The 13,862-nt window shown below is 54.6% G+C and overlaps 1 protein-coding gene across 1 annotated transcript in view; it reads left to right on the top strand.

The window, feature by feature from the left end:
• The first annotated feature begins 635 nt into the window (after window positions 1-635).
• The window catches only part of Jph3 (junctophilin 3), a 50,779-nt gene continuing 37,552 nt past the window's right edge, over window positions 636-13,862 (top strand). The window contains exon 1 of the mRNA XM_057753679.1: window positions 636-1,416. Within this exon, the coding sequence (XP_057609662.1) occupies window positions 1,035-1,416 (382 nt within the window). The 5' untranslated portion in view covers window positions 636-1,034. The remainder of the gene's footprint in view (window positions 1,417-13,862) is intronic.

The following is a 13,862-nucleotide window of genomic DNA, read 5'->3' as shown; positions in this document are numbered from 1 at the left end:
AAATACCTGTTGGCCAGGGTACAGGGTGCACAGGATTTGGGTGGCTTTGCTCCAAGATGCAAACGTGTGGCTCAACTTTCTATTAATCTTTGGAGGGGGCTAAACGCTGTTAGCTAAAGGAGTGTTTTCCGAGGTGAGCGCCACCCTAGGGACCACCAGTGGCCCTGAAGGAGGAAGGAGGAAGAAGGGAGTTGTGTGTCAGAGGAAGAAACCACCTGTGGTTTCCAGGAGCCTCGCAGTCAAATCGTGGCCAGCACGGGCCGCGGTGCTGGCATCTTCTGAGATGACGGGGTGGGGACCGCGCGGCCCTCCACTGCCTGCGGCGCCCGTGACTCCTCCGGGCTCCCGGCCGCGGCGTGCGCTCTCGGTGCCCGGTTCCTTCCCGTTACGCAGTTCCTGTCCCTTTAAATCCCAACCCCTGCCAGGGGAGGCTGGGACGCGCCGGCCGGACCCCGGGCCGGGGGAGGGGTAGGGCGCCCCGGGGTCCCCGCGTGCGCGCGCGCGGCCGCCAGCGCCCCTCTCTAGGCGGCCGCGCGCTTGCCGGGGCCCGGAGCGCACGCCGCCGCCGCAGTGCCGCCGCCCGGCCCGGCCGGGATCGGTGCAGCAGCGCGCGCCGCCGCCCGCGGGCCCCGCCGCCCGGGCCTGAGCCGCGCCCCGCGCCCTCCCGCTCCCGGGGCGCGCGGCGAGGGGCCCTGGCGGCGAGGTGGAGCCGCGGGCACCAGCCGCTCCCCCGCCCTGCGCCGCCCCTCCCCCGCCTCCTCCCGGTCCTGTCTCCAGCGGGAGCGCGAGACGCTGGTCAGGCTCCGGCGCAGCTCGAAAATGAACAATCGCCGCGGGCGGACCTAGACGCCGCCGCCGGTCCGCGCGCGGGGTCGCGGGCGTGCTCCGTCCGTGTCTCCCCCCCCCCCCCCCGAAAAGAGCATCGCAACAAAAAGCCAGCCAGCCAACCAAGACTCCGGTTTGTTGATCGCCTTGTTTTTTTTTTTTTTTTTTTTCTTTCACCGCTTGCGGGATTCGCAAACCGCGTTACATGCATGTCCAGTGGGGGTAGGTTTAATTTTGACGATGGAGGGTCCTACTGCGGAGGCTGGGAGGACGGCAAGGCGCACGGCCATGGCGTCTGCACCGGCCCAAAGGGCCAGGGCGAATACACCGGCTCGTGGAGCCACGGCTTTGAGGTGCTGGGCGTCTACACCTGGCCCAGCGGCAACACGTACCAAGGCACCTGGGCGCAGGGCAAGCGCCACGGCATCGGCCTGGAGAGCAAGGGGAAGTGGGTGTACAAGGGCGAGTGGACGCACGGATTTAAGGGGCGCTACGGTGTGCGGGAGTGCACGGGCAACGGGGCCAAATACGAAGGGACCTGGAGCAACGGACTGCAGGATGGCTACGGCACGGAGACCTATTCGGATGGAGGTAGGTGAGGGCAGCGGGGGCGGGGGAGAAATGGGGACCGTCCCCCTCTTTCTCCCTCTGTTTATCTCCCGGGAAGTTGAGCCTCGCCTTCCAATTGGGCTATGGGCTCCTGGGGCATCTCTTAGGTTCCCAGGAGGCCTCAGCGGGCCCCTGGCCACAGGTTGCCCCACGCTTGATGGGGACAGTGGCCCGTGCCAACCCAAGGGTTGGGGGCTCTCCAGCATCAGGGCCAGGCCCCTGCTGCTGCAGCAGCTGAGCCAAAGTCTCGGCATATCCTGAGGAGCAGGCCTGAGATGTGCACCTGCCGGAAGGCCAGGCCGGGCCCTCTGCCACCTCTGGGACCCGTTAAGGCAGGAAGGGTCTGAAGATAGACCCTTCCCTTCCCTGTAGTGTTGCCCGCCTGGTGTCCCCAGAGTCAGGCCCCGCTTAGCTTCTTGTTTTCCTGCGGTGCCCAGGGCCTCCCTCAGTCCTAAAGCTACCCAAGCCAATGGAGAGGGAGCGCTGGGAGCGCCGGAGGCGGGGGATGCCGACCAAACCAAACAGCAAGGCAATAAACTTCTAGGTGGTTGGACACAGGCTGTCGAAGCAGGCTGCTGGAGGGAGGGAGGGAGAAGGCCCATCTGTTTAGCGGGAGCCCAGGAATCTGGCCGTTCAGTGGCTGAATCATTTTCACCTTTAGTTTGGGGATTCGCTCTGCGCCTCCGGTGTAAGATGCCACCACAGTCCGGGTAGAGCCGGTGCTGAAAGCCAGGAAACTGCTAGTGTGGTGATTTCTGTTCAGAAGTCCTGGCTGGCTTGGCAGCCTCTACCTTATCTGGACACTCCCGTGCCCACTCCTCAGCAGTGCTGAGACCTCCGCAATAGTTTCAGGTCCTGGAAATCAGACCCCCAAAGCCGACTCTGCCTGGAGCCAGCCCCCACCCCCTGGCGCTCATCCCAAAAGGCTGTTCTCTTGTCTCCCTCTGGGCCTGGGCGGGTTCGGATTTTTCGGGCATGGATGCCTGGGAAGGGAGTGAGATGCAGCAATGACTTGGGCTTCTGCCGGGGATCCGCTGGAGCGTGTGTGTGTGTGTGTGTGTGTGTGTGTGTGTGTGTGTTCTCGGTGCCTGAAGCCAGCTCCTGACTGAAGCCAGCACCTGCTCCCGGACACATCTAGGAGTGATCAGGGCTGGAAAGTAATTATTATTTTGGCTTATGCAACTGAAAGGCAGGGTTCGTTATTACCCGAAGAGGAGGCGGAGTCTGGGCAGTTAATTATATAATGCTCCTGCCTGTCTGCGCCTTGCCCAGCCCTGGTCCCAGGTGGCCTTTACTGTTGTTTTCGTGGATAAGGCTGGAGAGTTTCCCTGACCCTGGGGCATTGAGGCCCTCCTGAGGTTCCAGGTGTGTGTGTATGCGTGCGTGTGTGTTGTGTGTGTGTGCACACGCACGTGTACTCACACAGTTTTGGTTAGGTCCTTGCAGCAGGTGTGGGTGGCCAAAGTGGGTGGTCGAGCAGCCTGGTCTTCCCAGCAGGGATCCTTAACAGGCAGTTGTGGCCCATGGCAGTCTACACTCAGGGCTCTGGATAGACTGTTTTGCAAAACTGTCGTCTAGAGGTTTCTGCTCTGGAACAGCTGTCTTGGTGCCCTGGGGTGACTGAACCTATCAGAAAGGGAGAATCCCAGAACACTTGAGGGTGGGACCCTGTACCCAGGCTTGCCCACACCCACATCTATCTCCATTGGCTTAAAGAATTATTACTTCCCCATCAACAAATGTTTATTGAACACTTACTATGGCCAGATGCTGTAAGCTCTGGGAACTCAGAAGCAGGCAAAGCAGGTATGATCTTTCCAAGTGTTCACTTAGGAGGGTAGCGATTCTCCATGGGGAGTTGGGAACAGGCACTGGGTCCTCTAGGGACGCAGAGCCTGGCGGGCTGAAAACACCCCATAGATGACTTCCTGAAGATCTTGGCCCTCTCCTGGAGCTTTCCAAGCCTTTGGCCTCCTGTAGTATTCCCTGCTCCCAAATCCTCCCTGGATCCAGCCTACTTTGAAGGTGAAGTCAGTCGGGCCAGGGTTGTGTGTGAGTGGAGGTTCAGAGCCTAGCCTTGTAGCAGAGCCCCATGGGTCTGGGACCACGATCCCTTGTTTCTCACAACCCAACCTTGCCTGGGTGGCTCCTTTTGTCCTGCACCCCTCCAGAGGATCACAGTTCTTAGCACTTTCCCTGAGTGCATGGCAGGCATGTGGGTCTGGGCTTCAGGGCCAGTTCCCCAACTCTTGGCTGTTGACAGAGCATGACTGACCTCAAGCCTGCCCTTCTTGCTCTGGACATTCAGGTACAGGTGTCCAGATCCAATTTTCTGAGCATGATCAGCTTTTTGTTAGGAAGGGGTAATTTTTGGGACACCCCCCCCACCCAGTTTTCCCTGAAGAAATCCGTTTGTGAACCCTGGCTGGGGTGTGATCAATTGCAGGAGCAGGTCAAGGCCTGGGAACCACATCCCCTTACCTGGTGGGCACACGGTCCTCAGGTGAGGATGACTGGTTCTCTTGAGTGAATCGTCCCAACTTCAGCACACCTCGGGCTTTCTACAGAGGTGAGAGTTTGGGGCAGAGGTGAGCAATATAACTCCACAACTTTTGCTCCGTGTCCAAGGCTGACTTGGAGAAGCGGTGATTGCCACGAGCAGAAAATGTACTCTGCCTTCAGCTGTGCTTGGTACAGAATCCGTTTCAACTAGAGACACTTCTGCCAAGTCCTCCTCCGGCTTGCCCTCCCCCAGGCACAGTTAGGCATCGCTCCTGATGTGAGCCCAGTGAGCGACTCCTGAAGTCTGTATGAGGCCCCAGGGACAGGGTGGGGGCCACAGGAGGACAAGCTTTTAGGGCATTGACCACTTGGCCTTGAGTCCTGGTCTTTCCAAGGATCTGCTTTGTGACTCTGGGCAAGCGGCTTAACCTCTCTGAGCTTCTGTCCCTTTGTCTTTGCAAAAGGATAGTACCATGGGGTGGGCGAGCATGAGCTGAGGGTGGAGTCCCAGGCTCTGCCAGGGACAAAGTGGGCATTCGTTTTATCTTCCCAGTTCATGTGCAGAGAACGTATCTGTGAACAGCTCCTGGGAGAACAACTCAGGCAGGTGTGAGGTCACGGTACAGGTGACAGTCGGAGGTGACAGGAGATGTTTACTGTGTCCCTTACACTTCCCATGTCACACACTGGGCAACAGAGACTCGGAGCCAGGAGCCTTGAGGAGAGCTGGGACTCTAAGTTAGCTTTTATTTGCTTTGCCTTTTTATAAACTCCCTTTGTGAACTGCCGGCTGCCTCTCCTATATCCACATTTCCCATGCCGGGGGCAGCACCCTGGGTACATGCAGATGCCTGCTCTGGCACCCATCACTGTTGTTACATTGAGACCCTGGGACCTCCTTTCTTTCTGAAGATAAACAAGGCTTCCTCTGGATGCCTTGGACCAAAAAGTCAACCCCCCCCATAAACCCTCCCACACTGAGAGATGAGTCATCGTACGCCCCGGCCTCCCCACTCCCCATACGAGCAGGTCCCGTTCACCGGCCCAGATTCCACAGCCCACACACATCACACACACCCACGGTAAGAACTCAAATCCACCCAGGCGCCTGCGCGCGCGTGCGCACACACACACACACACACACACACACGCGCACGCACGCGCGTGTGCGCGCACACAATACACCTGCCACCCTCGGATCTTCCATCCTGTCCCCCGAGGCAGCCACATGTATCTCCTGGCTTTGTTTGCTCTGCCATAGCTGAGGGCTGGGAGTCCCTGCCGCCCTGTGAATATGGAGTTCTGTTGAAAAGGTGGTGCAGCTGCTTCCATTTTAAATGTAAGCCTCTGGCATTGCTGCCCCTTGTGAAGAGAAACTGTTATCAGCACCACAAACGGAACCCAGGGCCTTGCTGTGCGGGGTGGATACTGCCGCCAAGCTCTGTCTCCAGCCCCTTTTCACTTTTTAAAAAATATTTTATTTTGGATAGGGTCTTGCTAAGTTGTTTAGGCTGGCCTTGAACTGGTGATCCTCCAACCTCAGTCTCCTGAGTGCTGGGGATTCCAGGTCCGTGTTACCATGCCCAGCTACATAAACTACCTTCCATGCTGGACTGTGAGGAAATCCTTGATTAAAAAACTCCAGACTAAGGGGCCACAACCAGCCCATCAGCCCATGCTCACAGATGTTCTATCCTGGACTCTGTTTCTCTCTTCACTGCTGAGGCAGGGGGATGGTGACAGGCTCCTTCAGGTGGAAAGAGGAAGAGAGCCAACAACTTGTTCTGTGTTCCAGTTATAGCTGAGAAAGAGGGGTCGGTGAGAAGTGTTCCCTCCCCCACCCCAGCCCCAGCTGCTGGCACTGGGGCCCTGATGTCAGCCTTGAGGGTCAGCATTTCCCTTGAGAGTGGTATCCAAGAGCGCCTAGCGTGGAGTGTCAGGTGACCTGAGGTGTGAGGACCTGGGCTAGAGAGAGGGTGACTCTGGAGGAGGTAGTGCCAGTGTCCCAGATGAGGACATGTCTTCCTCAGCACCCTAGAACTCCACAGTTCTTGGTGTAGCTCCTGGGCTATGCTTGCCCGTGTTCTCTATAGGAGCCCCTCCCTGCTGGCCGTGGAGGAGATGCCACTGGATAAGATTCTGGGCTTTTTTGCATAGTTGTATTTTATTTCTTTTGGGACAGGGGCTTACTGTGTAGCCCAGCCTGGCCTGATGTTCACTCTGTAGCCTAGGCTGGCCTGGTGATGTTCCCCCTGTAGCCTAGGTTGGCCTGCATCCTGCAGAAATTCTTATGTTTCAGTTCTTAAGTAGAGATCCCCCTTTTAAAAAATGCTTAGCAAGTTTTAAATTTGTCATTACTGTATGTGTATGACGTGTGGGCAAGTGTGGGTGTGAACCTGCCACGTCATGTGTGTAGAGGTCAGAGGACAACCTTCTTCTTCAGGTTCACACAGAAAGTGCCTTTCTCCACTTGTCTAGCTCATTGGCCCATTTGTTGTTGTTGAGACAGGGTCTTGTGTAGCCCAAGTTGGCCTTGAACTCTCTATGTACTTGTGAATGACCCTTTAACTTTTATTTAGTTTTTCAAGACAGGGTTTCTCTGTAGCTTTGGAACCTGTCCTGGAGCTAGCTCTTGTAGAGCAGGCTGGCCTCGAACTCACAGAGATCCTCCTGCCTTTGCCTCCCAAGTGCTGGAATTAAAGGCATGCACCACCACTGCTCGGCCACCACCACTTTAACTTCTTATCATCCAGCCTTGACCTCCTGAGCTGGGATTATAGGTGTGCTTCACCACACACATGTGTTGTTGGAGATCAAATCCAGGGCTTCTTGTGTGCTCTGCAAGCTCTCTACCAACTGAGCTACATATCCATCTCTGGGGTCCATTTTTTTAAAAAAAGGATTGATGTGTTTATTTGTTTGGGCCCCTGTGTGCCAAGCTCCATGCACAGAGGTCAGAGGACAACTTGCAGGACTTGGTTCTCTCCTTTCACCATGTGGGTCCAGCAGAATGGATACAAATCATCAGGCTTATCAGCAGGCATGTTTACCCAATGAACCATCTCTGACCTGGGTTTCAAATTGAGCTGGCTGACGTCTGGGTGGGTGGGGTCCTATGAGATGGACCAAGGATCTTCAGCACCTTGGACAGCGCCCCGACTCACCTATTGCTCTGGGCTCAGAAGTCAAGCAGGTGACATTCTGGGTCCAAACCCACTGGACTCAAGAGTAAACCCTTGGCCCTGAACTCTCCTTCCGTTGTGTGCCTAATCAGTGTGTCTACCACTCTGTCCACTGTCTGTTGCTACAAGAAACAGCTGCTGGTCTGTCTTACCCCATGCTCACCTTCTAGTGCTGTTGAGGTGGGTTTGGGAGAAGCTTCAGGAAGGCTGACTGCCCTAAGTGCAGTCCAAGGTTTACTACCCTCTTTGGTTGTCTGCTGGGGTCGTGGCATGTGGCCGGTGCCCAGCTGAAGGCAGACGGAGGAATGGTTCTGTCTGGTGGCTGACGAGAGAGCGTCTTGTGCTTTCTCTTTAGATTGGCCTTAATGGATTAATCACCTAGGCCAGTCCTGCCCACCCCACTGGCCTTGGCCTCTAGCCACGTGCAACCATTTGCATTTGAATCTAATTAAATGCAATGCAATGTAAGGAGTCAGCTCCTTGGTGCAGTGGCCACGTCTCAAATGCTCTATGGTTTGTGGAGCAGTGGCTGCTGTGGTGCACAGCAGACAGAGGGACTGTTACTGTCACTGCAGAAAGGCCCGCAGGATGTGATGGCCTGGCGTGTGCTCCCCTTACAGGAAGGGGTGTTGCTGGTGGGCACTGCCTTGTGGCAGGGACTAAATATTGCCAGCATGTGGTGGTCACTCCATGAACTTGAAAATGAAGGAAACGTTTACTTTCCTCATTGTCCCTGATGTCCATTTCCTCTGGACAGCTGGAAAAGTCTCCATACGATGTGTGTCTGTGGTCAGTCTCCCATTTGGCCTCTTTCTACTATATCCCTGCCATAGTATTTTATTACTGGCTTGGACAACCAGCATTTGAGACATTTGAGATACTGGGTGAATAAATAATCGTGATACTGGCCTAACAGTGAGATGCACTCATGTCTGGAGATGGTTCTGGACCCCCGCTGAGCAAGCACAGATCTTGTAGGGTGCTGGAAAGAGGAGGTCCGTGGCCCTCTCTCTGCCTGCGGGAGAACCACCTCTCAGCTGCTGCCCTCCTCAGATGGAAGCATCTGGGACATCAAGAGGCTCTCACAGAGCAGCTACTGTGTTCAGGAGACAGTGCAGCCACAGGGCCCGCCTTGCAATTGCCTGCACTTGTTGCCTGGGCCTGGCTGTGTGCAGGGCCTGGTTTACAGGAGCAGAGGAGACCAGATAAAAGAAAGAAACAAGAAATAGGGTGATATGGTCTCCTGGAAAAGCAGGCCGTCTGGATACAAAAAAAAAAAAAAAAAAAAAAAAAAGTACTATAATTTGGTGTCTGTCCTGCCAGACTTTAGGGATGCTGAGGGCAAGTCCCACAAGCCAGTGTTTCATGTGCATCCTGAAGGAGCAGCAAAGACCTCCCAGGCATGGGGGGTCCAGCTGTGTCTGGAAGCCCACCCCAGGTTCCTAGCTTCGTGAGAATCCCCGCTCTGTCCTCTACCCCAGTTTCCTAGTCTCTGGGGTGGGGCATTGACCTCATCCTGTGCAGCAGGTGCTGTCTCCCCACTTCCCAGCAATGTCGCAGGTGGTCACCCGAGTCTAGTAGGGGCTCTAAGGTGCAAACGCCGTCCTGAGAACTAAGATCTGGTGCTTCCTGCCAGCCAGCAAGTCATGGGCTGCCTCTCCGAGTCTAGGCCAGCATCTGTGACAGGACCATGCAGAAGGAGAGCCTGAACACAGATTGTCAGTCTTCTTGAATTTCTGGGCTGGGATATCACTCAGAAACATAGACATCTTACAGACTCAGGTGGGGCTGGTGCCAGCCCAGGGAGTGCTCTGAGAACCATGGCTGAGTAGTGTCTGTAGCACTTTGTGGGATACCTGGGCTCACCCACAAGTGCAGATGAAGGAGCAGCTGAGCCCTCGGGATGCCCTATGAATTCCCCAGGTGAGGCTGATTCCTGCCTCTAGAGAAGCCCCGTTGGTCCAGAACACTCCAGCTTGCATCAGAACCCTGAGCGTGCATCCCTCTCTGCTGGTGCCCTGGTCTTGTTTCAAGTATTTCAAGGCTGTGGAAACGAGACTCTTAGAGAGTGGCATCCCAGGCTGGTGTTTGAGAAAAGCAGATGGACCCCAGGATGGTTGTGGCAGAGGCGGATGTCAAACCCTGGGTCAGTGTTTCAGGAAGCTGCTCAGGGGCCTCCTTAAATGTATGCAAAGTAGACTAGACATTTCCAAGCTCAGTGGCGATGTTGTAGTCTCTGCCACCGTCTTTAGGTGGCCTTCTCTGTGGCTATGATGGCTAATTTTGATTGGAGACTTGATTGAACTAGGGCACTGGTGAGACCACCTTTGGGTGTGTTTGTGAGAACATTTCTAGAGAGAGATAACCGTGTAGGAAAGATACCCTAAATGTAGGAACCATCAACTTGTACTGAATAAAAGGAAAAGGGCAAATTAAAGTGAGCCCCCCCCCGTCTGAACTGTGAGAAAGCAACTCCCCCCTCTCGTAGACCTGTGACCATCTGCACTGCCTCACCCATAGTGAGACAGAGTTGACAGTCACAACCTAGAGCCCCCCAAACTGTAAGCCAGAATGCATAACTTACATATTGCTCTCTTCAAAGAGATTAGAAACGTGAGGGCCATGGGGTGTGTGTGACTTACTGAGGTCATGTGGTTGGTGGACAGCAGAACCCAAATGGTTTCCATGCTCTCGCCACCATCCCCTAGTTTCCTGACGGAAGGTCATGTGTCAGTCACCCCCTTCCTTTATAGATAAGGGAACAGAGCAGTGAGGAGCTCTGGCTGTGGTCTCAGCAGCAGCAGCAGGCTGATCTCTGGTAGGGCTTTGCCCAGTAAGTGCTAAGCCCCTTGACAAAACCACTCACTCTCTGGCAGAAACATAAAGGCCTCTGCAGTCTCGTGATGCTCTGCCCTTTGAGGTGTTCACAGAGCCCCAGAGAGGAACACTGTGCTCACCACAAATGCCTGGACCTGCTCTTCTGGGTCTCCACTTGCACAGCAAGGACAAGAACAGGTAGATGGTCAGAGCCAGAAGAGCTCTTAAGGAGAGTAAATCTGAAAGTGGGGGCTGAGGCCATGTGGCAGAGGCAGGTTTTGCCACTCATTGCATCTGCCACCTCCACTGGACACCCCACTCCCATTCCCTCTCCACAGCATAGTGTACCCAGCATCTTTCTTGGGCCTGAACCTGGCCCCCAGCTCGGCAGCATGGACTTGAATGTTCCTTTGGGTTGCATTAGCAAACATCCCCAGACCTTGGCTGCTCAGTCTCCAAGCAGGGAGAGCAGATCTCCCCCCCACCACACTGGGCAAATGTGCAGTTGCTCTGAGAAGCCATGGAAGTGAGGAGGGCTGGGTCAGGGACACAGCCTTTGCCGTTTGGGGGATCTGGACAGGCTGCTTGTACTATGTGCAGGGTCAGGCAATGGAGACTCTCTACTACGGCGGTGCTGAGGTCCCAAGGACTGTCACCCCTCAAGAAGCACCCGTCTCCTGCACGTTGTCTCTGGGAGGGGAAAGTGTTCATTTCAGGAAGAGCCATGACCGGTTTCCACAGAAAGAGTTTCCAACACAGAGGAAGGCCAGAGGAGAACTCCCAGAACTTGTGGGTGGAGCAGCCTCTGAGGCCAGCGTGATGGTTCGGTTTTTTGTCTGCTCTAACTAGAATCACCTGACAAGAGGGAACCTTGATTGAGGACTTGCCACCATCAGGTTGTCCTATGGGCAAGTCTGTGGCTAGCTTCTTGATTGACGATTGATGTGGGAGAGCCTAACCCGCTGGGGGCAGTGCCATGCCTGAGCGGGTGGTCCTGGATGCTATAAAAAGGCAGGCCGAGCAAGTCATGTAGAATAAGCCAGTAAGCAGTGTTTCTCCGTGGGTTCTGCCCTGACTTCCCCTAGTGATAGATGTGGCAAGGAAGTGGGAGCCAAATGTAACCTTTCCTCCCCGCAAGCTGCTCTTGGTCAGTTATTACCACAGTAACAGAATGGAAGCCATGGCCGCTGCTACCACAGCCCCACGGGCATACTCAGAAGCCAGTGTGTGTCGTCGATCTTTGCACCCGAGAGGGAGAAAATGGCATTTTGATAACGTTTTGGGTGATAACTTTATTGAGATATAATTCCCATAAAAATTCATTCTCTTCCAATGCATGCATTAGTATTTTGTGTTTTTATTCTGTTTGTTTTTGAGTATATTCATCGTTGGGTTCTCATCACTAGTCTAACTTTTTTACTTCATTTTTGTCTCTGCGGGTGCATGAGGGCGCATGTATGTGGTGAAGATTTGGGCTCATTCCTGAAGTGAGGATGTGTTGTAAGGAGCTACTGAAGGACTTGGGCTTTGCGGGGCAGGTGTTGAGGGAGGCCCTAAGCATTAGGGTCCACTCCACACTGGTGCTGTCTGAAAGACAGGCAGCTTTCTAGAGAGGGGACTGTGGGGACAGAGCTGTGATTGCCTGGAAGCATCTCTCCTTTGTTTTTGCTAGAGAGGGATGGTTGGCATTTGTGGGTGGCACAGTGACCTCATTATCCTGCTCTGGGGGTGACCTTGCCTGCAATTGACACTCTAGAAGGCAGTTCACACCCAGAAAGACATTGATGGGGGTCGGGGCGTGGGGGTGGGAGTAGCACAGGCACGTAGGTGGCCGGTTGATCTCTTGCGCTGATGGCGTTACGGCCACCTCAGGCCTGTGCTCTGCCTCCCGTCCCCTTGCTGCCCCTTCCTCAGCCTGTGTCTGTGTGCTCCGATTTCATAACTGAAAGAAGTTTCTAGAAAGTCCACCTGTCTCCTTCTCTCTTCCTGACTTGAGTCTGAGCTCAGCTGCCCAATGAACACTGAAGTCCCCATTCCTGTCAGACAGCATCCAGAGAGAACCTCTGTATCCAGAGAACTCTGGGGGACCCAAGAAGGCTGACCTGGGCTTCCTGAGAGCTGGGCTTTCTTCTGCCCTCCCTCATCGAAGTCGCCCTGTCCCTCAGCTTCTCCACATGGATGTCCCTTTCCCTGACTGGCGTCCCTGGGGGATGCAGGGGCAGATGTAGGGGTACAACCTCTGCTATCCTTGTCCCCGGACCTCCTTGGCTGGTCACTCCAGTGTCCGGCAGAGTGGGTGGGAGGCTGATCCCCAACTTCACAGCCAGATCAGGCCGTCTGTGCAGTGCTGTCCAGGGTTGTTTGTGTTCACTGGGACTGGACATGCCATCTCCATGGAGGACAGTCACAGGCCAGTGAAAAGAGAATGTGATCTTTACCCACTTCGCTTGATCAGCCCCTGCCCATCCTACCTCTCCTGACGAAAGGCCAGGTCCGGAATCAGAGATCAAGGCTGGCCTTAGCCCCAGCCTCCTCTCTGCATGGGACGCATGGATCCTCTGGGTGGGTTTTGGGTGTTTCGTGGAGGTTTAGGGGTACAGCTGGGCCACACCCCTGGCCCGCAGCACAGCTTTCTGGGTCATGGGTGGTCTCCACAGAGCCCCAGAATGGATTGAGTAGTTCTGAGCATAACAATAATAGAACATCCCTGTTTGTTCCCACTTCTAGGATAGATGGAGGACCTTGATGACCAGCAGAAGGGAGCAGGACCCCTTCACCCCATGGTCAGGGAAAAGGAAGGCTGTTGCTGCCTCCCCAAATTTGGTGAAGCCCATCCGAGGCCCAGCATTCCTCTGGGTGCAGATGGAGGTTTTCCACTGACCCATGGCCTAGAAGCCAAACAGACACGGAGCCTTGTTCTTCAGAGGATTCAGGTTCAGTTCCTGGCACCCAGGCGGCAGCTCATAATCGTTTGTAACCCCTGTGCCAGAGGGTCTGACACCCTTTTCTGACTTCCAGAGGCACTAGGTACACCTATGGTGCACAAACAGGCATGCAGGAGAAACACCCATGTGTATAAAATAAATTAATCTAAAAAATAAACTCAACTTTATTGACATAAAATCCACACCATCCATAGTTCACTCGTTTAAAATGTGCTGCTTGCTGGGCAGTGGTGGCATCCATCTTTAATCCCTGCACTCAGGAGGCAGGGGCAGGTGGATCGCTGTGAGTCTGAGGCCAGCCTGGTCTACAAAGTAAGTTCCAGGATAGCCAGGGCTACACAGAGAAATCCTGTCTCAAAAAACAAAACAAAACAAAAAATGAAGCACATGCATCTTGGTGGTTTCTTCGGTGTCCTGAAGTCCTAAATCATCAGCACAGGCTGTTGTTCAGCAGTTTGTCCGTCTTGGGAAGAAACCTGGCACCTAGGGATCATTTCTCTGCTTTTCAATCTCAGCCCCTGAAGGTCACCTGCTCTCAATCCTCTGGATCTGCCCAAGCCGGGGGTGGCTTTGAGCAGCTGGTTTCTGTCACCAACGTTCATGTGTCCAAGGTCCATGCACATGGTGTCAGAGTGTTGTTTCTTTCCATAGCTGAGTAATATTCTGTTGCCAAGGTGGACCGCACTGTTTTTGTCCTTCCTCCAGTGCTGTACGTGTGGGTGGCTTCTGTCTTTGGGCTGTGTGGACATCATCGCTGTGGACCGTCATGGTGAACATTCTCATGGAAGATGTGTGCATTTTGCTTTCTTTTCTCCAAGTGTGGTGGTTTACTTCCTGTGACTGTAATGAGTTTCTGAGATTAATCAAACTATATACAGAAAGAGAAGGCTTGGAGATCCCAGGCCAGGATTGGCCTCCATGCCTTTGGGCTTGACCTTTAACACCTGGCCCCAGTGGTATCTGATCCAGACCGTGACACTAG

This window comes from Chionomys nivalis, chromosome 21 (assembly GCF_950005125.1).
Source record: "Chionomys nivalis chromosome 21, mChiNiv1.1, whole genome shotgun sequence".
In the NCBI taxonomy this organism is placed as follows: domain Eukaryota; kingdom Metazoa; phylum Chordata; class Mammalia; order Rodentia; family Cricetidae; genus Chionomys; species Chionomys nivalis.
Note: the sequence above shows the minus strand (reverse complement) of the source record. Positions and strands in the feature narration are given on the sequence as shown.